The sequence below is a fragment of the Colletotrichum abscissum genome, assembly GCF_030869225.1.
Source record: "Colletotrichum abscissum strain IMI 504890 chromosome Unknown Scaffold_8.1, whole genome shotgun sequence".
Taxonomy (NCBI): domain Eukaryota; kingdom Fungi; phylum Ascomycota; class Sordariomycetes; order Glomerellales; family Glomerellaceae; genus Colletotrichum; species Colletotrichum abscissum.
The window spans coordinates 472,223-497,932 of record NW_026850525.1 but is presented as its reverse complement, the minus strand read 5'-3'; the positions used below and the strand labels follow the sequence as shown (position 1 = coordinate 497,932).

The following is a 25,710-nucleotide window of genomic DNA, read 5'->3' as shown; positions in this document are numbered from 1 at the left end:
CTTTTCGGATCCGGGGCGGGCCGTTCTGTCGCATGCGTCGCGTTGCGGGGTACCGGCAGCGGCTGAAGCAAGCCAAGCACTGATGGCGCGCAGACCGCTTCTCGAAGTGAGCTTTAATTGGTGGTAGACAGCATCGACAACTCTATCATATAAGTCTTAGGCATTTCGACCTTTTGACCATTGGTTGTCTGGGCCTAGATGTTCACTGAATGCATGCAGACTGTTGATCGCACTCCTTCGAAGCGGCCGCGAGATTGTGATGAGATCAAGTTCAAGGTCTCCAGCAAAGTCCACGAGATGTTTTTGGGCAGGAGATTGCTCCCCATAGACCTGGCAACTTCACAGCTTAATATAGTTAGAATAAATGGCAGTCTACTATCAAGTAATTGGTACAGTGTCTTTGAGACGGTACGGTGGATATCTTGTATCAATTGGGCGTATCCTTAAGGTTGAACGATGTCGTTCTGATAAGACTATTCATGTTGGGAGCGAGCTTCAATAGCATGCACCAACTCCCGGCACGTGATGTTTCGCTGGCGCAAAGTAACGGAATTCAAATATTCCACTGAGACGCGGCGATGAGGACAACCGCGACCAGTTTTGGCCCTCAGGCTTCAGACTTCAGACCTTCCTTATCACCTTGATGATATTCTCTGTCCAAGGGCAAAGCCCATTGGTGTCTTAAGTACTCCATGGCTTCCGGAGTATTGCATCTTGTAGATTACTCAGGCATGGAAGAAAGAGGTGGCGGTATTCAATTACAATTTATCGACTTTCAGCCGTGTTGTATACCTCTGGGCGTGCTTCTTCCGGACTATATGCCAGGGCTATGAGTTCTCTCCAGGGTGAAGGTCTTTATAAACAATGCGGTGCGAACTCCTGAAAGTCCCAGACGAATGCGTTTGGTCCATGAGAGGGCTCCGACACAATATCTGGCCTTTTTCTAAGAAGGCAGAGAAACGTAAGGTAAGTGGAAACAACTTGTAGCTACTGAGATCATCTGTCACATATTACGTTGGAAAGACCCGAAAGAAGGAAAGTAGTTTGCTAGTTGACCTGGTCTATATCTGAGTTTAACCGACCCAAAACAGCCTCCAAACCAAACACCATGTCTTGGGCCTTCAACAAGCTAAAAGGAAAAAGCAAGGCTTCAAAATGCCACACACAAAATCACGCACCCATCAAGCATCCTTTGCCCCCGCTTACTCTGCAGCCTTAACCGCCGGCGTCAGGTGCACCATCAGTGGCGGCTTATTGTAGAGAAGGTAGACGTCGTGGTCGATCCAGTTCTTACTCTGGGCAGCCAGCTGGAGGTCAAAGTTCCACATGACCTTGGCGAGAATCATCTTCATCTCCGCGTAGGCGAGGTTCATGCCCAGGCAGTTGCGGGGCCCGATGTGGAAGGGCTTGAGGGCCTCGAGGTGGTCGTCGGCGAAGGCCGGGTCTCCGAGCCAGCGCTCCGGGTGGAATTCAAAAGGCTTAGAGAATATCTTTTCGTTGTGGTAGAGGGCCCAATGAGCGACGCCGATTGTGGTCTGGAGGGGAGATGTGGTTGTTAGCTTGGTTGAGGAGGGGAAAGGGGGAGGGAGCTTCCGGGAACGCACATTTCCAGGGATCCATTGTCCAAGAATCTCTTGTCCAGAGGGCGGCGTGATACGCGGCAGAGCGACGGGAACGGGAGGGTAAGACCGCAGAGTCTCCTCGAGGACGGCGTGGAGGTACTCGAGCTTGGCGGTGCTGAGGAGGTCAATCTCATCTTCGTTCTGGAACGAGGTCCTGATCTCCTTTTGCAGCTTAGCCAGCTTGTCCGGGTTGGTGAGAAGGAGGTATGTGCAGCCAGACAGGGCTGTCGCTGTTGTCTCGGAGCCGGCGACGATGAGAACATTTGCGTTCTCGTACATCTCTGGCATGTTCATTGGCTAGAAGATGTCGTGTCAGCTTTCGAGAACCGAACAAGGTGGAATCGCTTGCTCGTCCGTGCCAAGGTATGTATCCAGAGACAATTAATGGAGTATGCACTCACCTGAGCTCCCTTCTTCAGCATGGTTTCCGCAAAGTCAGGCCGCGATGTGCCGAGAGATACTCTCTGGTCGACCTTTTCACGGACGAACAACCTGTGAGACATGCCTTTCTTCATGACTTCCTTGGGGATAAAGGCCTTGAGGATAGGTTCAAGGACCTTGAAGCCCCTGGCAATGTTGACATAACAAATCATCTTGATGTTGGTGAAAATCAGCTTGACCCAGGGGTGGTAGTCAGACTTGTCAAGGCATCCGAAAGACTGTCCAAAAGCGAGATCACCAATAATGTCAAAGGTGGTGTAGTTGTACCACGCCACGACATCAACAGGGCCCTTGCTGCAGATACCGTGGAGTCGCTCGATCAGGAGGTCAATGTAGCTCTTGATGATAGGCTGCTGCTCCTGCATGCTCTTGGCGGAGAAGCCGTTCGACAGGATGCGGCGGTAGCGGGAGTGGTCCTCGCGGTTGGCCGAGATGATGTCCATGTGGTTCTTGTCGGTGAAGTCCGGGTCTTTGGCGTTTTCTTCGGTCTTGCCCTTGCGGTGGCCCATAATCTCCTTCATCGCGTCTGGGTGCTGGAAGGAGAGCTCGTTAGGCGAGACGCGGATGATCTCGGCGTCGTAGTACTGATGGAGAGCGAGAATCTCCTTGTGCGTCTGGCCGCGGGCGCCCATCAATGCGTAGGGGATACGGGTAGCGGCCCATAATTTGGGGCCTGGGTATTTGCAGAGAGGGTGGAATGTTACGTTGTAGATGATTTGAAGGAGGAGGCCGATGACAACCTGAGACTGTTAGGAACCTGCTCAACTCTGTGGTGGTAGAGGAAAAGATAGGCTATGAGATTAGCATGCTCAGGGATATGTCGACTTACGAGTGAGATTACTACTAGAGGCCATAGGATAAGAGGCGAGAGCCTGGAGCTCCCGGGTTGAATATCTGACAGCATCTTGGGTGCGCTGTTTCTATGTTGTGTGTCTAGAAGAGAAGAGACGTCGGCACGCAACCTGCCGAGAACGAATCGGTTTTCGCCGCTGCTTTTTATGGGAGATTTCTGCAAGAATAGTAGTAGAGTATGGTGATAGAGTCTTCTCAAGGTCTCAAACGCGGAGGGCAGTGGGGATTCTTATATGCCACTCGGACCGTCTTCATCGATATGGACTCCAAAGTATGGGAGTACGACATGACAGTATGGCCCTCAAATCCCTACAGATTACAACGTCACAATGTTTACTATACACTTACCGGTCATTGGCAGTGCATGGTATCCGCAGGCCAGGCCATTGGCAGGCAAAACTTCAAACAAGGCGCAGGTTCTTTCTTTTTCCCCCTTCCCCCTCCCTCCCCACGCGGAGCCGTCAAGAGACCGTCTTGCATAATGCAACGAGACGCTCAATGTACAATGGTGAATGGGCAACCTCCGCGCCTGTCAGTACGCGAGAGGGCCATCTTCGCTACGCACTCACACGAATGCGAGGCAGGCTAATATCAGCGCCAGCGACCACGGCCCGCCGCGCGTCATAGTTCCCCGGCATGGGTGATCGACTAGTGCCCATCTACAATCTACCACTAGGAAGCCAACCTTACTCGTCGGAACTTATTATTCGTCCACTCTTTTTGAGGACGAGAAGAGGCTTGGAAGGCCATGTCGTTCCCGCCAGGGAACCTGTCGGCAGTCGACGTGTTGCAGGGAGGGGCGGGTGAGAAACGGGTATGCCTGATCCTTCCCGCATCGTGTTACTGTTGCCCCCCATGGTTTTACGATGAGTGTCATGACAAGTCGTCTCTTTCTGAAGAGGGCAGTTCGGCTCCGAGACTCGTAAACTCTATGACACTGACAATTCTGGGGCACTGGGGCTCAAGTTGAGTTACTGGAGTCAATGGTCTGTGGGCCACCAAGTTCATCTTGGCACGGGGATCTGGACCGGCAGCGTTTGCCGGGGTATGAAGTCAGTCTAAGATGTTAGTCGACCGTCCAAGAACTTTTCGAGGCACTGACAGGTTTTTTTTACTCCTGACAAGTTGACATACAGCGACACGGATATGCACGACGTTGCCATGCTTCGACCTTGGACGTTGCACCGCAGTAGTGTTTCCATTGTTTCCAAGAGTGCAGAGATTGTCTCAGAAGCGACAACACGCACGCGCAGTCCCGCCTATGCACCTCTGCGCTCTCTGGTTCGAACGGGCAGATGAGCGGGCATATGGCGTTGTCCCGGGCCCCGAGAAGCGGCATCCCTGCTGCTCGCCCGTTTTCGCTCTTCGTCCATTGTCCGCGTCTTGGCCCGCCTCAAGTCCGCAACGGGCGGGGATGAACTTGTAAACCATGGCACGGTGACACAAAAGGCGGATATCTTCTCTGGAATTTTGGTGGGGTTGGGGGCCAAAAACCTGCCGAAGACCTCGCGGTCCCCCGACTTTTTCTTGAACCTTGGTCTCTGGAAGTCCGCCGTTTCTCTTTGCTGCGCCGCCGGACGGGCGGCGAGGGCACGGCTGCTTTTGCTTACTGTTACGGCGCCGGCTTTTGGACGCCTTCTCCGGAGCGATTGTACAGTCAGATGTCATCAGAAGGCGGACGGCGGATGTGACAGACGCTAATCTGCTGACAATTTCATTCCCCCGAACCGGTGGAGGATAGCTATATCTCCGTACCATCGGCGGAGTGTTAGGCAAAGGCAGCTTTTTCTGACACTTTGCGAGATGGTGTGGTGGTCGCGTATTGTCCCCCCTCGTCAACGTGAGGGTGTGGGAGGGTTGAATGGGCAGTAATTAGCGGTCCGATCATTGGGCTCAACACAGGGACGTTCGTTTCATCTCCAAAGAACTCTCAAAGCGGCCGAACTACACTTCGGTGTTCTAGTATGAGATTTTGCTTCGTCCAACATGACGCCGAGGAGCTTCGCACATTCCTGACTCGAAGTCTCAATGTAACAGAAGGCACCTGGCCCATTGAATAGAGAATGCCCAAGTCACATTTGATTTCTTCCGTTGAAGCCAGCATATCCTAACGCAACCTGACTGCTGCCGGAATAAACACAGCCATCGTCGCTGAGCTCTCAAACAACCTGGCAATATCCTGCCGAAGAGCTCCTTTATTCCTTCTCTTGGGCAGGAACTCGTGAGTAACGCGCGAGGGAAGGGGGTCTGCGATAACCGACACGATGCAAGATGTCAATGCCAGCCAGCCTAAGCTTGTCAACTGATCGTCCATCTTGCATCGGCCCTGGCGCAAGTCGGCTCCGAATGATACCCCCACCTGCCGGCACGGCGAAGCAAGTGCGGCTTGAAGCCAGCTTGATTCGATGAGATATAAAATGACCTGACTATGACGATGCCCTACATACAGCGAAGTGTTGCCCTCTTCTGTCAAGAGCTCGGCGTAGTTTATAGGCTTGGCAGCTCCCTGTGCTGTTACTCGAAAGACGGCCTGATCGAAAACCGTTGTTGTGTAACTCACATGCACTCCTGTGGCTTTTTGCCTCATCGGGTGGCTTGCATGACGGAGAGTTCAACAGCAAGACATCAAGAAACGCCTGAGTGACTATTCTCGAGATGCAAAGACGAGGGAATGATTAGGTCGGATGGTTTGTCCGAGGGTGCTTATTTTCACAGACTTTTCGCATTCAACACGATGCTGCAACTTGCGGGCAGAAGCGGCTTACCTTATTCATTCGAACCGGCAAGTCATCCCGAAAGGGGGCCACACCGAGGCGCCGAGGCGAGGCATCCGAGATCGGGCCACGGAGACAGGGGACCGATCGGGATCCCCACAGTACAAAACTATCGGAGCGTCACCGGCTTACTTCCGTCCGCACCGAGACTCGTACCACTTCACCCAAGGCCTTTTCAGTTCTTTCTTTCTAACAGGAAATAGTTCAGAGATTTCGTTCGAACAGAGGACCATCTGAAAGAGTTACTCTCTTCTCGAATTCTCAAGCAATCACTCATTGACAGTTCATCGCATCCGCAACCAACATGGCCTTCACAGTCTTGTCAGACAACAACGTGAAGCAGCTCTTCCAGGGCTTCGGCCCAGAAGACGTGGCCCTCATGTCCGACGTCCTCACCGACGCATTCCTCTCCTACTCCGTCGGCCCCGAAGCGCAGTACCAGCCCCACCGCGCCGCGGTCGTCAGGCCCGACGGCACCACCGGCCTCTTCATGCCGGCCACGATGGAAGGCGGCATGTCCGTCAAGATCGTGGGCCTCCCGCCGCCCAACTCTGCGACCACCGACCTCCGCTGCGTCCTCACGATCTGCGACGGCACCGGAAAAGCTGTAGGGATCATCAACGCCGAGGAACTCACGGCGTTCCGCACCTCGCTCGGCTCTATCCTGCTGTACAGGTACCGCCAGGCGACGGCAAACATCGTAGTCTTTGGCGCCGGTAAGCAGGCGCTGTGGCATCTCCGACTAGCACTCGTCCTCCGCGGGCAGGACATCAAGACCATCACCATCGTGAACCGCTCAAAGGAGCGCCCGGCGAAGCTCATCCAGCGGCTCCAGACCATGAGCAAGGCCAGCGGAGTGGGCAACACCGACTCGGTGACCTTCACCGTCGTCGAAGCGACACCGGACAGCGCGTCAGGCAACGCCGAACTGCGATCCGCCGTCGAGGAAAGCGACGTCATCTTCTGCACCACGCCGTCCACGCAGCGCATATTCCCGGCCGAGTGGTTGACCTCGGAGCGCGGCCCGGCCAAGACGCGGTACATCTCGGCCATCGGATCGTACAAGCTCAGCATGAAGGAGCTCGACCCGGATTTCCTCCGCGCTGTTGTTGACACGTCCCTCGGAGCCTTCATCTCTACGGAAGGCGGGGCCAAGAAGGACGGCGTCATCTTCGTGGACAGTCGCGAGGCGTGTTTCTTGGAGGCTGGCGAGCTGGTGGAGGCCAAGATCCCCGCTGAGAAGATTGTCGAGGTGGGTGAGTTTACTGATAAGCTTCGCAAGGCGGATGAGGGTGAGGCGGGGTTGCTGCGGGAGTGGCTTGAGAAAGGGTTGATTGTGTACAAGAGTGTCGGTATTGGCATCATGGACTTGTCTCTGGGCAAGGTCATTCTCGAGTTGGCGGCGAAGCACAAGGTTGGCACGATATTGCCAGAGTTCTAAGTTGTTTTCAGATATCAAATACAATAGAGTCTCAAATACTCCGTAGTGCACTTCAAGTTCCGCTACTGTAATCGTGGTGGTGAGCTTCAGTCTTCAACTATTTGACCCCTTCCGTGACGTTAGGTACGTTCTTGCCATGTTTTGCTCATCTCGTCCAGGCTATCAATGGGCTCTCCTACCAAGGAGTCAAGATAATGAGAAGCCAGAGGTGTGGGCTAAGTAACTATACAAGAAAAAGCCTATTGGTCAACGAGCGAACGTAAAAGCCAGCCACAACTTATTGGAGACAATGCTTCTTCAACTGCCGGGCATAAGGAAGGTACCAGAGTCCTCCATACAACATCTTATACCATCACATGATGTTGAGTCCAGATCGGAACCACCGACGGCTCAGATACCGAGAGTGCCACAATCGCGTCCGCGATGTGACCATCCACCAATGGGCCTCCTGATTATTGTTGATTCCCCTGGTGACCAAAGGGGGAAAGCCTCTTACATAACATACCTAGTTGTTCACTTAGCTACACCCTCTCCTCTCTATTAGGCATAAGCCGTTCTCGTCAACGTATTCGTTCATGAATCGTATAGGCGAGATGAGTTAATACTAAGGATAGATGCTGAAATTAGAGAGCTATAAGAACAAATAAGATATATTTATACTAGTCGTCTTTATTAAATACGGACAATCATTTTTCACGTATTCGTAACGGAAGAAAGGCAATATGATAACCCGTGAAAGAAGATGAACGTACTCTATGAAATCTTGATGAAAAGAGGTTCTTATGCCAGATATAGTCACTTTATCAACAGAGATGATATTTTCGTCGCCATTAGCCGTCGGAATAAGATCGTCTCAAAATGCTCGCCACTCTGATTAAGTAGATCAAATCAACTCCGACTTCTTAATACTCTAACAATATTCTATCCATGTGTCGAATCCCCCTCGCACGGGTAATCTGTTTATCAACCGCTAGGATAAAAATGTCAGAGGGAGATGGGCCTAAGATTCATGTCAAAGTCAAGCAGGTGGAAACATGAACATTACTCAAAATCTATTCCAGGACTCTGAAAAGTCTAGCCATCTTTGACACTCAGGATCCATCTACTGGATGCTTCTCTTTCCACCTCGAGGCGGTGATCTATCTGTCTGTCTTCATCTGGGTTCTACGCAGACTACTATCGCTTCACTTTCGTCTCTTTTCTACACCCACTTGCATCATCACCACCATCTCCTTTTCGTATCAGAGCCTCGCGCCCTCCTTCTTCCGACCATGTAGTCAATGCTTCCTCCGCGGCGCCCGGTGGTACTGATTCGCCCACTTGATCCTCACCCCAATCTCGTCCGCAATCTTGTACACGAAATTCGGCTCCCGCAAAAACTGCCTCGCCACAAACACCGCGTCCGCCTGCGTCACCTGCCCGTGCTCCTCGTCAACCTCCAACGTCGCCGCGTTGCCCTGATCAACACCGTTATGCCCATTCGCCTCCGCAGAACCAGAGCCCCGGGCCTGCACGATGCTCCGCGCCATCTCGCCACTCGAAATCATGCCCACGGCGCCGATGAACAGCTTCTTACCCTCCGCGGCCAGCGCCTCGCGGATCTTGCCCGCGATGCTGACCTGGTAGTACGGCGAGATCTCAATCTTTTGCGCCTCGTTGTTGCCGCCGGAGGAGACGTCCAGCAAGTCGACGCCGGCTTCGGGGAGGAGCTTGGCGAGCTTGATGGAGTCCTCTACCACCCACGAGGGCTTGCCGTCGTACTCCATCCATTCTGTCGCCGAGATGCGCAGGAAGAGCGGCATGCCGGATGGGATGACGTCGCGGACGGCCTTGATGACTTCAAAGAGGATGCGGGTGCGGTTCTCGAAGCTGCCGCCGTACTTGTCGGTGCGTTGCTGGAGTTGTGTTAGTATTTTCTGTGCCGCATTGTATCATTATGGGAGGGTCAAGAGGGGGTCAGAACTTACATTGGTCAGAGGAGAGAGGAACTGCGTAATCAGGTAGCCGTGCGCGCCATGAATCTCAATGACATCGACACCCGCCTCGACAGCCCTCTTAGCAGACTCAGCATAGGCTTTCACCACACCCTGAATTTCCTCGAGAGTCAACTCCCGCGGCGTAGCCCATCCTTCGGTAAACGGAATCGAGCTTGGCGCAACACAGTCATCGGGCCACCCGCCCTCGCTCTCCAGCGCAAGAGCTTTGCCCTTAACCTCCGTAATCCACGGCGCCAACGTGCTCGCCTTGCGACCGGCGTGAGCAAGCTGAATACCCACAGCCTGGTTCTGCGAGTGAATGAAATCAACCACGCGCTTCAGCGGCGCGACCTGGGAGTCCTGCCACAGACCGACGTCCTCGGGGGAGATGCGGCCGCGGGCCTCGACACCCGTGGCCTCGATGATGGTCAGCGCCGCGCCGTGCAGGGCGAACTGGCCCAGGTGGACGAGGTGGTAGTCCGTCATGTGGCCATTGTCGGCGGAGTACTGGCACATGGGCGAGACCCAGATGCGGTTGTTGAGGGTCAGGTCGCGGATCTGGAGGGGTTGGAAGAGCGTCGGGGCGGCGGGGGCGTCGACGGGGGTGCCGGCGGGGGGCTCCTGGGCCGGGGTGTAAAACGGCACGCCTGGGGCGGCCTTGTTGGCGGTGCCGGTCATGGTTGTCGTCCGGGGGGTTAATGTTCCTTTGCCTGCGTAGAGGAGACCAGAGACGAGGGTGATTATGCGGGGATAAGGTGCCGTGTTTTGCGGCGTTTTCTGGCGATGCTTCGTCTGAAGCGGAGGGGGTGGGACGTTTGGCCAGTGGTTTCGAGTTGATGAACTGTTGACAGGCAAGCGGGCAGAAAGATAGATCTGAGAAGGGTCGTCAAGGGGTTTTATCTACAAGGCTAAAAGCGCCGGATCGAACCCCGGGAACCTATATTCCGTGTCGTCACAGCAGTCGAGTGAGACTTGTCCTGATTTGTAAAGCTGTCGATGCGGGTAGTGGGCAGGGTAAGGTCGGTTGGTAACAAACACCTCGGCATCTAGAAGGCGATATGGAGCATGGCGAGCAACAAATCAAACGGCTATTGGATCGAAACCTCTATCTCTAGGCTCAATGCTCCAGGACAGTGGGGGTGTCTATCGAAGCAACACGTTTAGCAACAAAGTCGATTTATCAGCGCGGTCTAAAGTGCGTCCATCTCAAAGCCTGCGGTGCTTCCTACCTTATCCGACGAAACGCCCTATCAAGACGCCCTAAAGCCCACCTTCTGAACGGCGATTGAAATTTAGTAGGTAGATTGCTCTTTCCTCAATGAAGCCATCTCATGCTTGCTGAGTAATTGCAGAATGCCATGCGTCAGTCCTGTTGCACTCTGCAGGTCCTTACCTCGCTCCTTCCTGTTGAACGGGAATAAGTTTGAATTGAAAACGGCCTCTGTTCGGAGTGGGTCCACCCCGAGTGGCGTCATTCCGACTTGCCCCCCCCCCCCCCCCCCCCCCCCCCCCCCCCCCCCCCCCCCCCCCCCCCCCCCCCCCCCCCCCCCCCCCCCCCCCACCCCCTTTGACGGGGAAAAGTTTTATATTAAAAAGGCCCCTTGGGGGGGGGCCCCCCCCCGGGGCGGCATTCCCCCCTTCCCCCCCCCCCCCCCCCCGCCTTCCTCTCCGTGGCACCGAATCGGCAGCCGTCCAACACCACCCCAATGGTCCAACCTACCTACCCCTCTATTCCTCTCCCTTTACCGGTCCTCGCCAAGTTGCGAACCGAGTTTCTGATTAATGAAGCGCCGTTTCTTTCTCGAAGCCTTCTGCAAAGACTAGCTCACCCGGCAGCGGGGGTTTCAACTTTGCAAAGTGTCACTATTGACTAGGACATGCGACCGAGTACGGCACCCCAGGTCGCATCCGAATGCTTATGCCTGTAGGTAAAACCGACGTCCCTTGCTCATGTCACCCACCAACCGGTCAACGACCCCAAACTCGGTAGCACAGTGTTCATCCGTTGGAATGGCTTCAATTGTACCACATTCCTTCTGCTGTCTTACTCAATCACTAAATACGAGAGTGCGTTGCGACGAGACTAAGTGTTTGAACCTTGCAATTTCATGTATTCATGAACATACTACATTAGACCATGGCCCGTTAAGGGGCTCTTTGAGTCTATATCCGTTCAGGACCCATCCCTGAAAGCGGTATCTGTTGAATTCCTTACTTTTCCCTGAGTCCCAAACCCGCTTGCAAAACGCCGTGGAGATGTGTTGAAAAAAGAACGCCTATGTTGAATTTGCCCGTAACCTTCCCCTGTTTTTCCGGTCATCCCCGCGGGTATTGCCACGTCATTGTCTGTTGAAAAGACTTATCGATCCCACCCAACACCTAAATCACACTCATGTACACCGCATCAACTGCCCAAACTTAGTTGGAGTACTTCTGGCGGAAGTACTTGGCAGCGTTGACCATGTTGACCAGGGCGGCCTTGGTCTCAGCCCACTGGCGGGTCTTCAGACCGCAGTCGGGGTTGATCCAGAGCTGCTCAGGGCGAAGACCGTTGTTAAGCATCTCCTCGATGCGGGTCTTGATCTCCTCCTCTGAGGGAACACGGGGGGAGTGGATGTCGTAGACACCAGGTCCGATGTGGCGGGGGTAGGCCTTGTCCTCGAAGACACGGAGGAGCTTGGCGTCAGACTTGCTGTTCTCGATGGACAGGACATCGGCATCCAGCGCGGCAATGGCGTGGAAGAAGTCCTGGAACTCGGAGTAGCAGAAGTGGGAGTGGATCTGGGTGGAGTCCTCAACACCGGCGGTCGACAGCTTGAAGGAGTCGACGGCCCACTTGAGGTAAGCCTCACGCTCGGAGCCGGTGCGGAGGGGGAGACCCTCACGGAGGGCGGGCTCATCGACCTGGATGACGTAGATGCCAGCGGCCTCAAGGTCGACGACCTCGTCGCGGAGGGCCAGAGCAAGCTGCTGGGCCTGGACGGACTGGTGAACGTCGTCACGGGGGAAAGACCAGCGCAAGCAGGTGATGGGGCCAGTAAGCATGCCCTTCATGGGGCGAGCAGAGTTGGCGGCGGCGTACTTGGACTCCTTGACGGTCATGGGCTCGTTGTTGCGGCGAGAGATATCACCGACAACGATGGGGGGACGGACGCAGCGAGAGCCGTAAGACTGAACCCAGGCGTGGGTGGTGAAGACGTAACCGTCCATGCGCTCACCGAAGTACTGAACCATGTCGTTACGCTCGGGCTCACCGTGGACGAGGACGTCCAGGTCAAGCTCGTTCTGGATCTTGATGGTCTCCTCAATCTCCTTCTCGATGAACTTCTCGTACTCCTGGGCAGTGATCTCGCCCTTGGTGAACTTGTTGCGCTGGATACGGATCTCCTTGGTCTGGGGGAAGGAGCCGATGGTGGTGGTGGGGAAGAGGGGAAGCTTCAGGTGCTTACGCTGAGCCTCAATACGGGTAGGGAACTCAGACTTGCGGTTGTGCATGGCCTCAGTGACCTCAGACTGGCGCTTCTTGACGTTGGGGTCGTTGGTGCGGGCAGAGGTGGCGCGGGACTGGATGTCCTTGGCGTTCTCATCGAGCTTGGCCTGGACAGAGGCAGCATCGGTGATGGCCTTGGCAATGGTGGCAACCTCGGAGGCCTTCTCGGAGGCGAAGGAGAACCAGCGGTAGACCTCCTCGGGGAGCTTCTTCTCGGAGGCAAGAGTGTGGGGGGTGTGGAGGAGGGAGCTGGAGGTGGAGACGATGACACGGTCCTCGCCGACCTTGGCGATGGCCTGCTTGACGGTGTCAATGGCACGCTGGAAGTTGGTCTTCCAGATGTTACGGCCGTCGACAACACCGGCAGAGAAGATCTGCTTGGGGCCGAGCTTCTCGAGAACGGGGCTGAGCTGCTCAGGGTTGCGGACAAGGTCGACGTGGAGACCGTAGACGTTGCTGATGGCGGGGAGAACATCGAAGTTGTGGACGATGTCACCGAAGTAGGTGGCCAGAACAAGGTTGGGGAGGCCAGCACCGACAAGCTGCTCGTAGGCGGGCTTGAAGGCGTCCTTGGACTTCTGGGGAAGGTCGTAGACCAGAATGGGCTCGTCAATCTGAACGGTCTCGGCACCGGCAGCCTTGAGCTGCTTCAGGAGCTCGACGTAGACGGGGACGAGCTTGTCGAGGAGGGAGATGGGGTCAACGGACTGGCCACGGTCGGGCTTGCCGAGGTGGAGGAAGGAGACGGGTCCGAGAAGGACGGGGCGGGTGGTGATGCCAGCGGCCTTGGCCTCGTTGAACTCGCGAACGGGCTTGGGGTCGGAAGCGAGCTTGAAGGTCTGGCCATCCTGAAGGGTAGGCTTAACGTAGTGGTAGTTGGAGTCAAACCACTTGACCATTTCCTGTTGATGGACCCATTAGCACATGGTCCAAGCTTTTTTGGATTTTTTTTCTGTGTCGGTTTTTGCCAACAGCTCAATTGTTTGAGCGGGGGCGGGGGCGGGGCTTACCAGAGAGGGAACGTCGATGCCATCCTTCTGGTGGCCACGGCCCATGGCGAAGTACTCGTCAATGGGCTCGAGCTTGGTCTCGGCATAACGGGGAGGGACAGCCTGTTTGTTTCGTAAGCTTGTGATTCTATGTGATATTGGTCATGGATGGAGAGGGGGGGGGGGGACGTGAGTCACGTACGTTGAAGAGCTGAATGTGGTCGAGGACGTGGTCGTAGTGAGCAAAGTCGTTGCTGGGGATGATGTCGACACCGGCATCCTTCTGGATCTGCCAGTGAGCAAGACGAAGTCTCTTGCCCTCAGCGAGGAGCTCATCGCGGGAGAGCTTGCCGCCCCAGTAGGCCTCGTTGGCCTTCTTGAGGTCACGGTTCACACCCATGCGGGGGAAACCAAGGACCGATGACTGAACCATCTTGAATGCTGTTGCTTGTCTGTGCAAAGTATTCAAATGTGACTGAAATGTGCGTTGTGTAAAATTACCTCGCCGACAAGAAGCAAGGTAAGGAGGAAAGAATTTGGAAGACAGGTCGGTTGAGGAGGGGAGGAGGAAGAAGGGAAGAGTGAAACGGATGGGAAGAAGGCGGAGGAGGGGTTAATAGAAGTAGTCGGACGGACAGGCGAGGAGGGTGAGAAAGAAAAAAAAAAAAAAAAAACTCTACCAGGTAGGTGGCCGAGTCGGTCGGTGAATTGGGCAATTGCGTGCGAAGGTACGGCGGAAGATGAGGAGGGGAGCAACAGCACAGCAATGGAAGCTCAGTGGCTGGGGTGACGGGTCCCGGGTCCAGTCAATTGAGAGCGAAGTCGGCTTTGGATCTTCTGTTTCCCTTTGGTTCCCTTTGGGATTTCCCATTTCCCTTTTCCCACCATACGGAGACCTTACGGAGACATAAGGTACACTACGGATACCCTACGACCAGCCATTGACCCGGTGATTTTGTCTCTATCTGCTTGGTTTACGAATTTTCTGCTTATGCCTCTCCCTCGATTTCCTTCCTTCCTAAGTTCCTAAGCTCCTCCCTCCTCTTCCTAGTACGGTCAATGGTGGTATCATGGCCGTTCCTACCTACCCCTCCATTGCGTATGCCTGGTGCTTGCCCAGGAAAGAAAAAAAAATGAGGCGAGAATTCTTTTCCCACCATGGTCCCTTAGCGTTAAGGTGGGGTGGTTTTGGAAGGGAAGGAGGGGTTGTCGCAGATTGCCCTTGAGATACTGCCCTCTGACACGCCCTGAGAATGCAGCGTGGCGTGAAGCTGGAGACTCGATTGGGGAAAGGTCTTTGGACGCATCCACCCAAGCAAGAAACATTTCTGGGCTGCTGATGGCGGGGTACAACAATTGAACAATGTCACTACCCTACCGTGAGCTATCAGTAGCTATCGTTTTTAACTGGGAGTTCCCGGCGGAAACACACGAGCCACCCATTGTTCTCTGTTAGTGCCCCTCAGTTCCACACCTGAGAGGCAACGTACACAGTAAGATGGACCCGAGTTGTCACCGTCACTTTGCGTTGCGTTGAATGATTATCATCTTCTTCTGCCTTCCATTTTGCAAGCTGACGTGCCGTGCCTCCCTCGCTTGTTCACCCACTGCGTCGGTGTGCCTGAGGATAATGGCCCGAATGGTCTAGAATCTGAGACTACTGGCTGTACGTGCCTGTTGATGCATGACACGACAACTCCAACATTGCCTAAGGTAAGGTAGGCGCTTTAGGGCAGGGCAAAAGGCAACTTGAGATTGTCCATGTACATGACAAGTTTGGCAAATGTGAGAATAGGTAGCAACCCAAAGTCAAAACAACAGACGGGAACCTGCGAGCAAAGGAAACTCAAGAAGGAGGGGCAGACGTTTCCCTATTGGCTGAATCCTACTTGAGTGCGGCAGGAACGCAGGGGACCTGCCTCGATATGGAAGGGCGGTGTGGGAAGTCGGGGAATGCACCTCCAGCCTGCGTGCCTGCCTATCTGTCGTGAGAAGTTGAGAATATTCGTAGGTACGTATAGGAATTCGAGCCTGAGGGAAAGAACGTTTTCTCATCTTCTTACCTTACAAGTAACGCCTTGGGCTTATCGTGCTCGATGCTGCCCGCGGCACGTGCGCGCTCGACGCTTTGCCTCAGGTACGAAAGTAATCCACTCGAGCTTGCCTGGTCCCATTTCTGTCGCTAGCTTCTCTTTTCATTCGCTCAATCCACCGCCTTACTGGAGCCGCCGCACCTTTTTTTCTTCCCCTTGCTTGAAGCTGCTTGTCGGAGACGTGCTAGGGTGACCTTACTCAAGCGTGTTGAGCTCTGCGCGCTTCAGGAACCTCCGCCTCGGATTCCATGGGCATCCTCACCGTTGTTGACGACCCCTTCTTGACTCTCGCGGCTTCACTAGCTGCGCTGAGTTGTCACCTTGTCTTGCTCTGTTGAGAAACTGATGCAGGTTGCATTCCTGAGTCGTCTGCTTCTGTCAATCAATGTCTCACTCTCACGCGTCAACTGTCTCCCTCGATTGGACGAGCCTTTCCTCCTTCAACTGAGGCCATGACGGCAATTGCAGGTCAAACGTCGAGACCGCCTCGAAGCCGTTCTAGCTCTCTCATTGTTTCTTTTTCCTCGACAACGGTAGCCAATAGTGAATCAGCCGCCACTCGTCACCGCTTCTTATAATGGCCTCCCTCGATGCACCAAGATTCAAGACAGACTATGCCAGTCTGGACCAACAGTCATGTCGCTCGCTTGATAGTCGTGGAAGCAGTTGAAGCTTCCGACGTCGACTCTTTCGTGATCACCAACACTGCTCATCCGCTAACATCAGAGCGGCGTGGGGCCTTCACACGGCCGCCATAAACGCATTTTTCGATTCTGGGGCAGTCCGCAATGGCGTGATCGGCGGCAAAAAAAGATCCAGGATCCCGACAGTCAGCCTGGGACCTCTGGGTGACTGGCACGAATGGCACCGACTGCCAACGGGGTCTACGGCCTGCCTCTACACAGTAGACTCTTTTCACTGGAGCAGGTTGGAGCACACTGGAGTAGGAGACTGGAAGCATGGAGCACGCAGAAAAATCCGCGCAAAACCTTCCCAGCAAACAACCCTGGCTCCCGGTTCTTCCTCTTGTTACGGGTCGGGGTCTCATTCTCGAATCTCGAGTTCTCAAACCCCTACCGCCAACCCCACCTCTCCATACCCGTACATCGGAGCCAGCACGCGCCGATATTGCAGGTTGAGAATGACCGGGCTTTTCAATGGGCACCGCCTCCAACGCTGCCGCCCGGCCCGGCCACAATATGCCCTGTGCTCGACCAAGCAAGCCTCCTTGGCCCCCTTACCAAGGGCAGCGGGCTCAAGGAGACTTTTTAGACTCTTTTTTCGCGGGTCGCCTAGCGTCGAATCCGGCCGAGACCCAGTTTCAAGTCTCCGACTCTGCACCTCGTATTATACGGGCCTTCACTTTTTCCATAACCTCTTCCAGACTCTCAACTCCACGACTGAAACCAAACGTCCCATGGTAGCGATATAGGTGCCCGGACCTTAGCATCCCGTCTTTCTCCTCCATGAGCAGCAGGATTTTCCCGCCCGCGTTGCACTGCCTCGACGATCCAAGCAGCATCAGACGGACACTTGGGTCTTGGAATGCAACAACGCGGCGGCGCAGTCATCTTTTGATTCCTCGGGCTTGGAATGCCGTCAATGCCAGCTACAAGAGCTAGTGCTTTAGAGCATTGAAGTGTCCCCCTTCGCAATGACGCTGGCTGGCGATGCCTTCAGCCATGATCACTAGCCGAGTTCAACAGGTTTAAGCAATCGCGATGAGCCTGCCAGAGCGAGTATTCCCCGCGCGACAGTCCGGGATAGTGGGTGGCACCGAAACATGATCCTTCTTGTGGGCTTGTCTAGCTTGTTTACTGGCCACAACTGACAAGGAAACGACGATTCAAGACGCCTCATGTTTTCATCCGACACAAGACGCTCATCCCAAGGCATCAGTTGAACTGCCTTTTTTTGCCGTGTATATAGAAAAAGGACGACGCCACCAAAAATAGGAGATCAAGAAACCATCGTTGCACTGTCTCAGGATAGATTGAGAGATTATCGAGCACCTTGGCTTACCAAAAAAAAATCTCGCCAAACCTTTGATTGCAACTCCGAGCCAGGTGGGAGCAGGAGATCGCCTGCACAGACGAGACAGTTCATGACAGGGCTCGGCGGGAACGTCAAGAACTGCATCCAAGCACCGCACCCCGGTCCTATATCAGCCACGGCTAAGATGCCCCAAGCTTCCGCTCCAGCCGTGTCCCACGAGAACACAGCCAACAACCCTGTCGCCTGAGGCAGTTGAGGGAGCACTTCGCGCGGCACGACTCCCACACCAATGCACTCAGTGCGTTTGACAATGACGTTTGAAACCAACACCCCTACCATCCCAAGCAGCATCATCTCGTCTTTGACGTGAATCGCTGCCCCATATCAGCGTTCTGTTAAGCTGAGGATGCAGCAAGAGTCCCAGCAACTCCCGACAAGCCCCAGCAAAGCCCCGGCTGAGCACCAAGCCAGCCACACCCTTATACCCTCCTTTCTGAAACTGGCTTAACATCGATTATCACGTATAAGCTTATTCATACACTGCACTTGGCAGACGACACAGGGGCCATGGTGTTAGGGAAGCTCGTGTGTGACCGTGTAGTTCCCCATATCTGCGGCGCCTCTACCCTGCCAAAGTTGCATCCAGACTTGGAGCAATTGATAATGAAGAGCGTCCTCAGATCCATCTAGGACTAGTTCTGGTGTGCTCTCTCTTTTCTCTTCTCAAGCTCTCTGGGAGAGTGAAAGTAACAAACGAAGTCAACGGCCTTTCATTATTCGTGTGCTCTGGGTTTTCTGGATTCTTCAACTTTTTTTAGTACTTTCATCTACTTTACTTTCTCATCCAGAGCTGGCTCTTATACCAAGTGCTGGAACACTATCTTCACAATGGCACCCATGACTAGACCACAGGGCATCTTCCACAGACCATCAGCGTCTAATGTGTACGTCTCCTGCAATACGTCAATGTCCCTCAACCTGATCTAATCTTCTCTTTCACAGATCATCACACGAAGATGATAACCTAGCGCGCGTATTCGTCGGTCGAGGCGAGAAGATGAAGGAGTTCCGTATCAACAAGCAGAAGCTCAGCAACGCTGCCCCTTTCTTCGAGGATCAGCTGGACGCTACACCAGCCGGCGTCAAGGTGACGCCGAACCAGACACCAGTGCCGGTATGGTTACCGCAACAAAAGTCGACTATCCGCCTTCCCAACGAATCCGCCTCCATGTTCGAGCTGTTCGTAGTATGGCTGCATCAAAGAGACGGCTTCCGCAGACACCTCGACGAGATGATCACTCTCGTCAGTGATGCCCCTGGCGTACCGTGCCAACGACTTCACTGGGCTCTGGTTCGCCTTCACATCTTCGCTGCTCGGCTCGATCTGCATCACCTGCAAGACCTTGCGATTGATGCCTTGCAAGACATCTACCTCCGCTGCGACTGGGATGTCACACCTCGCTTCGTCCAATACGTTTACGGCCAGTGCGATGCCGAGTCTTCGATGCGAATTCGGAGGTGGACCGTAGCGATGGTGGCCTGGTCCGTTGCTGGAGGTTCGTCGTCGATGGTGAAGGACGATGGCGGGCTCGAAAGGTTTCAGGAAATGTTTGAGCGCTTCCCCGACTTCGCAACCGAGTTCACCTCGCACCTGCGCAAGATGAAGTCGAGCAAGCTGGACACACGCATCAAGAACCCTCAACTGCGCATCCCGGCTAATAAGCTTCGTAACGAAGAGCGCCAGTTCGGTTTCAGGCAATGTTCGTTCCACAGCCATCGGGCTGCCGTCGGCGAGCGTAGATGTCCTCACACCACGGCCAGCAGGGAGCTGGATAACTTTCTACTTGTGCCGTTGGTGATGGAGGTCGCCCCAGAACCAAGCCGTGGCCATTCCCGTCGCGACATGCGGATACCACAACCACCTTTCCGCCGAGAACGGATGCCTTACACCGCGCAGGTGTTTTAGAGGGACCGTGAACATCGCCAACCTCCACGGGTGGAGGGTGCCCGTCTAGTTCGGCGGAAAACCAAACTCATCAAAGACACACACCAAAATTCTAATTCTTCAACTCGTCATTCGAAATCACCTCTTCCTCTTCACAAGTCCTCGGACTCGGTCCTTCTAGGGACCGGGCATCCATGAGCCATGAAGACACCGAAGCCGTCTTTCGGCTTCGATGCCTGGCGGAAAGCGACGCGACTGCGTCCCGCGTCGGCAAGCTCGAAAACGAAACTACCGCTGCCGTCGCACTGGCCGAGGTCGATGGACTGCGTTCCAGGCTTGACCAGGACGGTGCCCAGAAGATTCTGCTTCTGTCGTACGGAATCGTCCCCTTCGTAGCTGGGGACGCGGAAGACGCGCATCGTGGTGGCGCCCTCGCGCTGGATCAGCTCCCAGCTCTCCGAGTCCTCGGGCATGGTGAAGAGGAGGCGGCACTCTGTCGATTCCTGTTGTCCCTGGACGCCGCCAAAGGTGACGAGTTGTGCGACTCTGTTCGCCTTGTTTCCTATAAAAGAGAACCGTCTGAGTACATTCATTCATTCATTCAGAATCTCCTTTGTCAGGGAAACTATACACCAGAGAGGCATAGTTGCCAACCCAAAAAAGACAAGAAATTTCAAAAAAGCACCAAAAAAAGAAGGAGTCCTACCTGACGCGTCAATATCTTGGTTGACGTAGAAAAAGGCGGACGGATCCTCCTGTTCGAAGGGTTGATCTTGCAAAAGCCAGGTCAAGGAGGTCGGGGCATCGACGCGCGCGCAATCCGTCATTGCGTCGTGCTGTTGCTGTTTGCCGAAGAAGCTAGCTCTGCCGAACGCGGTTCCGGAGAGCGAGAGGACGAGCATGGAGACGATGATGCTGGGACGAGCCATATTTTTTTGAATGTACATATTCAACTACCCAGTAGGGGGGGATGAATATCCTGGATTACTTTTTTCCAAATAAAAAGAAGACACTAGATGTCTTTTTTGCTGGACTTTTTTCTTTCTCTCGATTCCCTATTTTAAGCTGTGACTGTTTCCGACGAGCCGGTAATAGAAAGTTAAACCGGTGTATCGAGTAGGTGAGAGTGTGTCACTTGGATGATCGGCGGTGATTTGAGGAAGGGGTCCAGGTCATCCGTGGAGGTGGGATGTAAGTCGAGCACACACTATCCGAGCACCAGTGGAAACACAACCGTCGTCGTCGTTATGTCGTGTTATGGAAGGGAGCACAAGAGCAGTTCAATAGGATGACGAGAAGGAATAAGAATAAAGCCGAGATTCAGGTTCAAGAGGGCGGGAGGAAGGGGAAGGAGGGGAACGGGTGGTGCGGTCCGACACGATATTATACTCTGGACGTACCCGATCCCGACTTTGACTTTTGTGCTCTGATCTGGGTTAGGTACCATGTAGGCAGCCGGGCGTTCTTGGTGGTGGTGGTGGTGGTGGTGTGGTACAGGGGTTAGTTAGAAAGGGAAGCTTTTTGGTGCTGCTCAGAACCCTTTGGTTGCAAAAAAAAAGCTTGGTCTCGCTCTTGTTTTTCTGCTTGTCCGGGTCATCAGACCTCTGAGGTACGAAGTACTCCGTACACACTGGACTCTACGGTGTTTAAAAGTGTCTAAGTTAGCGAGGTATTATACGTTTCTCTTCCCCCCCCCCATTCCCGAGCGGGCTTGTGACACCCGGTTCTGGCGCCGCTTTGGGCTTCTCTTTGGTTTGCGTTTTGGTGCTTTCCCCCGCGACGGCGCTGACGCTGATAGAGCGAAGTTTTAGCGACTTTGCTTTCGATTGTGTTTCTGTCTCTTGTGTCCGCATGTCTGTCTCCTTTGCTGTGTATCCCCTGTATTGGTTCCCGTACCTCCCAGGCGCAAGCTCAGGTTCCACCGTCCGTCATCAGCATCCCTTGCAGTTTTCCCCCCTCCCTTCCCCCCGATGACCCCCCCTCCTTTCTTATTTTCTTTCTGTAAGGTACGTAAGGGGCGATGATGCAGATGATGATGGGGTTACTGAATACCTAGTGAATCCCCCCCCGTTCCCGGAACATGTGTGTTCGATATCCCTTACCTAAGTAGGAAAGAAACGAACGAGGCGTGGTTCGGTTCGTGCCAAAGGGGGGGGGGGGGGGGGGGGGGGGGGGGGGGGGGGAGGGAGGGAAAAAAAGGGAAGGAGGATCCCTTTTGGGGACGAGGGGCGAAGGGGGGGGGGGGGCGGGGGGGGGGGGGGGGGGGGGGGGGGGGGGGGGGGGGGGGGGGGGGGGGGGGGGGGGGCACGGGGCGAAGAGCCAAGGGGAAAAAAGTGACATTGGACTGACCTTATTGCGGTACAATGTCAGAATGTTAAGGCCCGGCGAGCAAGGGGGTGCCCGGGGGAGTCGGGGGACGGAGAGGCGCGGGTGCACAGCTTTTTAGGCAGACGACACTTTTTGTTTTAGTGCGGTGTAAGGCAGACCTTTGGATCGAGAGGTACTACCTAGGTATTAGCCCGCGATTGTTACCTGCCGGGATTGGAGCTGTACGGATAGAGTGGTTTCTTCGGATTCACACCCAAGCTTGCTCGGTGCTGGCCGTTTCCAGTTTCTTGTTCTCGATTTCCTGTTTAGGACAAGGTTTTTGGCTCTCGTTCGGACCACGGGTTGTGTCAAGTTCGTGGAAGGTTCGTGGTATTACTGCCAGTGTTTGGTTTGGTTTTGGTTTTGGTTTTACACCGGTGGGACTATGAAATGTCTCTGACAGACATTGGACGACTTTGTATTCGATACAGGAACTTGAATACATATTGGTCGTGGTACCGGAAGAGATAAATCTGTCGACGGATGCGGTGGTGCATTCATGGGTACCTTGAATCACCCCCGGATGAATGCTACATTATCAGGCAAGGGATGACCAAGAAGCTAGGCTGACTGACGATCGAAGGAGAAAGCAGCACGAGAGGAACACAGGAATTAGGAAGACAGAGAGAGAGGCTCAGCCCTGGAACCATTCCGAGCCAAGAAAATCGTCTTCTTGTTCCTTTTGCGCAGCGAAAGCTCCAGGGCCCCATCAGCCCCTAATCCCAGCTTCGACGCGTGCAGACAAGGGCAGAGCCTGAATTTGAGTTAAGGTGCCAAATTAGGGTAGCTCGTGGGATATCTTTTCTCGGGGAGAGAGAGTCTTGGCTTTCGCCGGGTCAATACCGTCATGACGGATCCTACCCGTCCTCCCTGCCCCTACGTTCGTTTCTCTTTTTGTGTTTCCCTCGGGACTGGGTGGCTGTCAGCGCAGGGTTCTGGCTTGAATGCGCGGACGGCGCACTTACACGCGCGCGCCGGGTTGCGCGCACGCGACAGACCCGAGCTGTGGGTTGGATGAACCCACACGTCTTCCCATCCTCCTGGGGTCGGGGATCTTGGGTGAGCCCGTCCTCTTAAGCACTCGACAAGGGCTACAGACGTGTTGATGCATGAATCATTTCCAAATTCATCGGGGGAAGTTTCACAGAGTCAATCGAATTATCAAAGACTGGAAGACGCATCGCAACGTCTCGCAGATCAGTCGGCTCCTCACGCAGTAAGCACTTTGACGAACGGAGAAGATGCGCTTGCGCTAGTCCCCTGTCCCCGTCTGCCGTCTGCGTACATTGACCCCGCCGGGCCCTTCGCGTCTCTCCTCTCTCATCCCCCATCGTCCTCCGCCGGCGCAGAGGCTTTCCGTCCGGACGAAGATAGGACCGCCCAAGTTGGGAACTTACGTCGCGTGCCGTCTGCATTCACCTTATTCTGCGAGATTGCCTGGATCTGAACGGACGCTGGTTCGCTTGCAAACGCAGAGTCCCCTTACCTAGCTGAAAAGGCCCTAGTATCCATCCGTAGAAAGAGGTCTTCCCCAACTTTGTGGGAGGCCTTTTTGGGGTATTGGGAAATGAGCTTTTCGTTGGCCTTATGGGGTTAGACGGTGGGCATTTCTCAGTGGTAAATACGAGCATAGCGTGCGAAAGTACGTAGGGACGATCTTTCTTCTTCACTTCTTTAGCCCTTGGAGTTAGGGTAGTGTACGCGGGATGGCGGATTCCTTCATTCCATGTCAGAGTGGACAGGCAGAGAGAGTTGTGGAACTCCACGAGCTAAAATAGCACGGAGATCATTTTATTTTCGTATTCCCTGGACCTGAAGCCGCCCGTCTCTCTTCCGGCCCATGTCCCAATTATGCCCCTCGTTTGAAGGCGGGTATTCTTGAGAATTGGGTGCTGTGTCCAAAAGGTCGTGAGATTTTGGGTGCAAGAATGTTTGACACCGCGATGTTTACGACGGGATATCTTGGAGGCTAGGTTACCTCATCGGCCAGCATTCTATGGAACCAGCGCATGCGCAAGTGCTACGGAGCGTTTGCGCCTGAGTGGTTCGGAATGCAAGCCCCGCCAGCCTAACGTCCTGTTTTCAAGCGCAACTCTTCCATTCCGGAGTAGGCCTGGGATAATGCGAGTCTTTGGATTGGATGAAGGAAGAGCAAGTAGCAGACAGGCCAGACAGATGCGCGACGGAACATAGTCTCGGAACGTCAATGACATCTTTCTCTTCGCCCGACTGCTGCGCCGAGCCGCGACTCGATCCAAACCCAGGGAGATCCGTCAGGTAGCAACAGTGGATCGGAAGAGAGACAAAGTCCATTGTTGCCGGTATGAACGCACTGCATACCTATTCACCGGCCGATATGTCCGTCTTCCGTTCCCCAATCCTCTGCCTCCTCGTGTGGTCCACGCCGCCGCCGTCAGCAGCACCAAAGCCGGGCGTACCACTTGGGGGACAACGTTGCTGGGCCTCTCCGGTGGCATCCGGGGAGTGGAGTCAAGAAAAGGACTTGAGCATGGAAAGTGTGATTTGGAGAAGCGGCGCAGTCTCTTGCAAGAGATCCGTTTCGCTGCGGCCGGGACATTGTGACGCTGGCACCGATCGAGAGAGACAGACAGCATGTAAACCCGCCCGACGAAAGCATCTTTGGGGATCCGATAAGCAATGCAGCGACCTGCCCTGTCAGAATTTAGCAAGAAGAGTAGAAATCATGCAGCTCTCAGTTAGTCTCACGCGTGCGGCTAGTTGGCTAGGTACATCAAACCATGACACTAAAAGCTCTGCAGATCTCGACATCGTGTGCCAATGCAAAGTCTGGGGAAAGAGGAAGAGCTCTAGCGCGCTCTCTGACCATCTCTCAAGACCAGGCAGCACGTAATAATCACACCCTTGACTTGATCGTGGCGGCCAAGTGACCAAACGGACAGATCGAGCAAACACAACTTAAGCAACTGGGGCCGAAAGAAGCAAGCCGTGCTCTGAGAAAAGCATGCCATCGCTCATTTACACATTTCACGAGCGAGGATCGAGTCCGTCGCCGGTGCGCGTGAGCTAGCGCCCAAGACGGTGCGTTTCTTCTTGTTCCCCCGGAGCTGCCAATGCCAGCCTGGCGGACCTGTCGGTCTCGAAGCTTAAAAGCCTATGTGAGGGGGAGGAATCCCATCACCGACGCCATTTCCCATTGTAGACGTTTAACAGGCGTGTTTGGACGCGCGCGCGCGCGGGGCACTGCAGATAGATACCTTGGAGCTCTTAAAAGGAGTAGCAAAATGTCGGAGGGTACTTGGGCCGTCAGGACCATTTGGGACCCGAGCCTCGGACGCCGGGGCGCTCGCGTGGTCCGGATCGTTCGGGTCCCGCGTTGTCAGCGCAGGCGGTGTATTCCTTTCCACGCGGTACACTTGCGACCTCTGAAAGTAGTGGATCGAATTCTTCATCTGCCACAGGCTGCGGCCATGTTAATAGTGAGCAGCGATATCATTACATGAGTATTTCCATAGCGCACTCCCTCGTCCCTACGAGATCCCTCCAGCTCAGGATTTTACGAAATGAAACCAAGGGCCTTATTGAAGCAAACCGAGACGAAGGGGGAGGAGGCCTTTGGAGGCAGCCACGCAGCCAGCCCGAACACGTGGAGGAGCTATAGGAACGGCCCTTTCAGAGTTTGGCGACATTCCAACAACTTTCCTCCACGAGGGAAGGGGAAGACACTACTTTTTCCCAATGCGAAA

General features: G+C 54.5%; 10 protein-coding genes across 10 annotated transcripts; 4 read left to right on the top strand and 6 right to left on the bottom strand.

Annotated features, from left to right (window-relative positions):
- Window positions 1-1,202: 1,202 nt before the first annotated feature.
- CABS01_04179 (cytochrome P450) lies at window positions 1,203-2,967 on the bottom strand (the record flags this gene model as incomplete). Its single annotated transcript, XM_060537550.1, has 4 exons — window positions 1,203-1,535; window positions 1,605-1,919; window positions 2,024-2,803; window positions 2,893-2,967. The coding sequence occupies 4 exons, from the start codon at window positions 2,965-2,967 to the stop codon at window positions 1,203-1,205; spliced, it is 1,503 nt and encodes a 500-aa protein (XP_060390395.1).
- Window positions 2,968-4,174: 1,207 nt separating this feature from the next.
- CABS01_04178 (uncharacterized protein) lies at window positions 4,175-5,502 on the bottom strand (the record flags this gene model as incomplete). The annotated part of the gene is made up of 3 exons (XM_060537549.1): window positions 4,175-4,550; window positions 5,363-5,421; window positions 5,476-5,502. The coding sequence occupies 3 exons, from the start codon at window positions 5,500-5,502 to the stop codon at window positions 4,175-4,177; spliced, it is 462 nt and encodes a 153-aa protein (XP_060390394.1).
- A 491-nt stretch (window positions 5,503-5,993) lies between these two features.
- CABS01_04177 (shikimate/quinate 5-dehydrogenase) lies at window positions 5,994-7,130 on the top strand (the record flags this gene model as incomplete). The annotated part of the gene is made up of 1 exon (XM_060537548.1): window positions 5,994-7,130. The coding sequence occupies one exon, from the start codon at window positions 5,994-5,996 to the stop codon at window positions 7,128-7,130; it is 1,137 nt and encodes a 378-aa protein (XP_060390393.1).
- A 1,277-nt stretch (window positions 7,131-8,407) lies between these two features.
- CABS01_04176 (NADH:flavin oxidoreductase/NADH oxidase) lies at window positions 8,408-9,784 on the bottom strand (the record flags this gene model as incomplete). The annotated part of the gene is made up of 2 exons (XM_060537547.1): window positions 8,408-9,025; window positions 9,098-9,784. 2 exons carry the CDS (start codon window positions 9,782-9,784, stop codon window positions 8,408-8,410), a joined length of 1,305 nt encoding a protein of 434 aa, XP_060390392.1.
- A 1,740-nt stretch (window positions 9,785-11,524) lies between these two features.
- On the bottom strand, window positions 11,525-14,018 carry CABS01_04175 (5-methyltetrahydropteroyltriglutamate-homocysteine S-methyltransferase; the record flags this gene model as incomplete). Its single annotated transcript, XM_060537546.1, has 3 exons — window positions 11,525-13,498; window positions 13,607-13,708; window positions 13,788-14,018. 3 exons carry the CDS (start codon window positions 14,016-14,018, stop codon window positions 11,525-11,527), a joined length of 2,307 nt encoding a protein of 768 aa, XP_060390391.1.
- Window positions 14,019-16,539: 2,521 nt separating this feature from the next.
- CABS01_04174 (uncharacterized protein) lies at window positions 16,540-16,950 on the top strand (the record flags this gene model as incomplete). Its single annotated transcript, XM_060537545.1, has 1 exon — window positions 16,540-16,950. The coding sequence occupies one exon, from the start codon at window positions 16,540-16,542 to the stop codon at window positions 16,948-16,950; it is 411 nt and encodes a 136-aa protein (XP_060390390.1).
- Window positions 16,951-18,561: 1,611 nt separating this feature from the next.
- Window positions 18,562-19,639, top strand: CABS01_04173 (uncharacterized protein; the record flags this gene model as incomplete). Its single annotated transcript, XM_060537544.1, has 2 exons — window positions 18,562-18,617; window positions 18,676-19,639. The coding sequence occupies 2 exons, from the start codon at window positions 18,562-18,564 to the stop codon at window positions 19,637-19,639; spliced, it is 1,020 nt and encodes a 339-aa protein (XP_060390389.1).
- A 131-nt stretch (window positions 19,640-19,770) lies between these two features.
- CABS01_04172 (uncharacterized protein) lies at window positions 19,771-20,547 on the bottom strand (the record flags this gene model as incomplete). The annotated part of the gene is made up of 2 exons (XM_060537543.1): window positions 19,771-20,180; window positions 20,325-20,547. The coding sequence occupies 2 exons, from the start codon at window positions 20,545-20,547 to the stop codon at window positions 19,771-19,773; spliced, it is 633 nt and encodes a 210-aa protein (XP_060390388.1).
- A 982-nt stretch (window positions 20,548-21,529) lies between these two features.
- CABS01_04171 (uncharacterized protein) lies at window positions 21,530-21,958 on the bottom strand (the record flags this gene model as incomplete). Its single annotated transcript, XM_060537542.1, has 3 exons — window positions 21,530-21,653; window positions 21,717-21,779; window positions 21,927-21,958. The coding sequence occupies 3 exons, from the start codon at window positions 21,956-21,958 to the stop codon at window positions 21,530-21,532; spliced, it is 219 nt and encodes a 72-aa protein (XP_060390387.1).
- Window positions 21,959-24,341: 2,383 nt separating this feature from the next.
- On the top strand, window positions 24,342-24,857 carry CABS01_04170 (uncharacterized protein; the record flags this gene model as incomplete). Its single annotated transcript, XM_060537541.1, has 1 exon — window positions 24,342-24,857. The coding sequence occupies one exon, from the start codon at window positions 24,342-24,344 to the stop codon at window positions 24,855-24,857; it is 516 nt and encodes a 171-aa protein (XP_060390386.1).
- Between the last annotated feature and the right edge of the window lie 853 nt (window positions 24,858-25,710).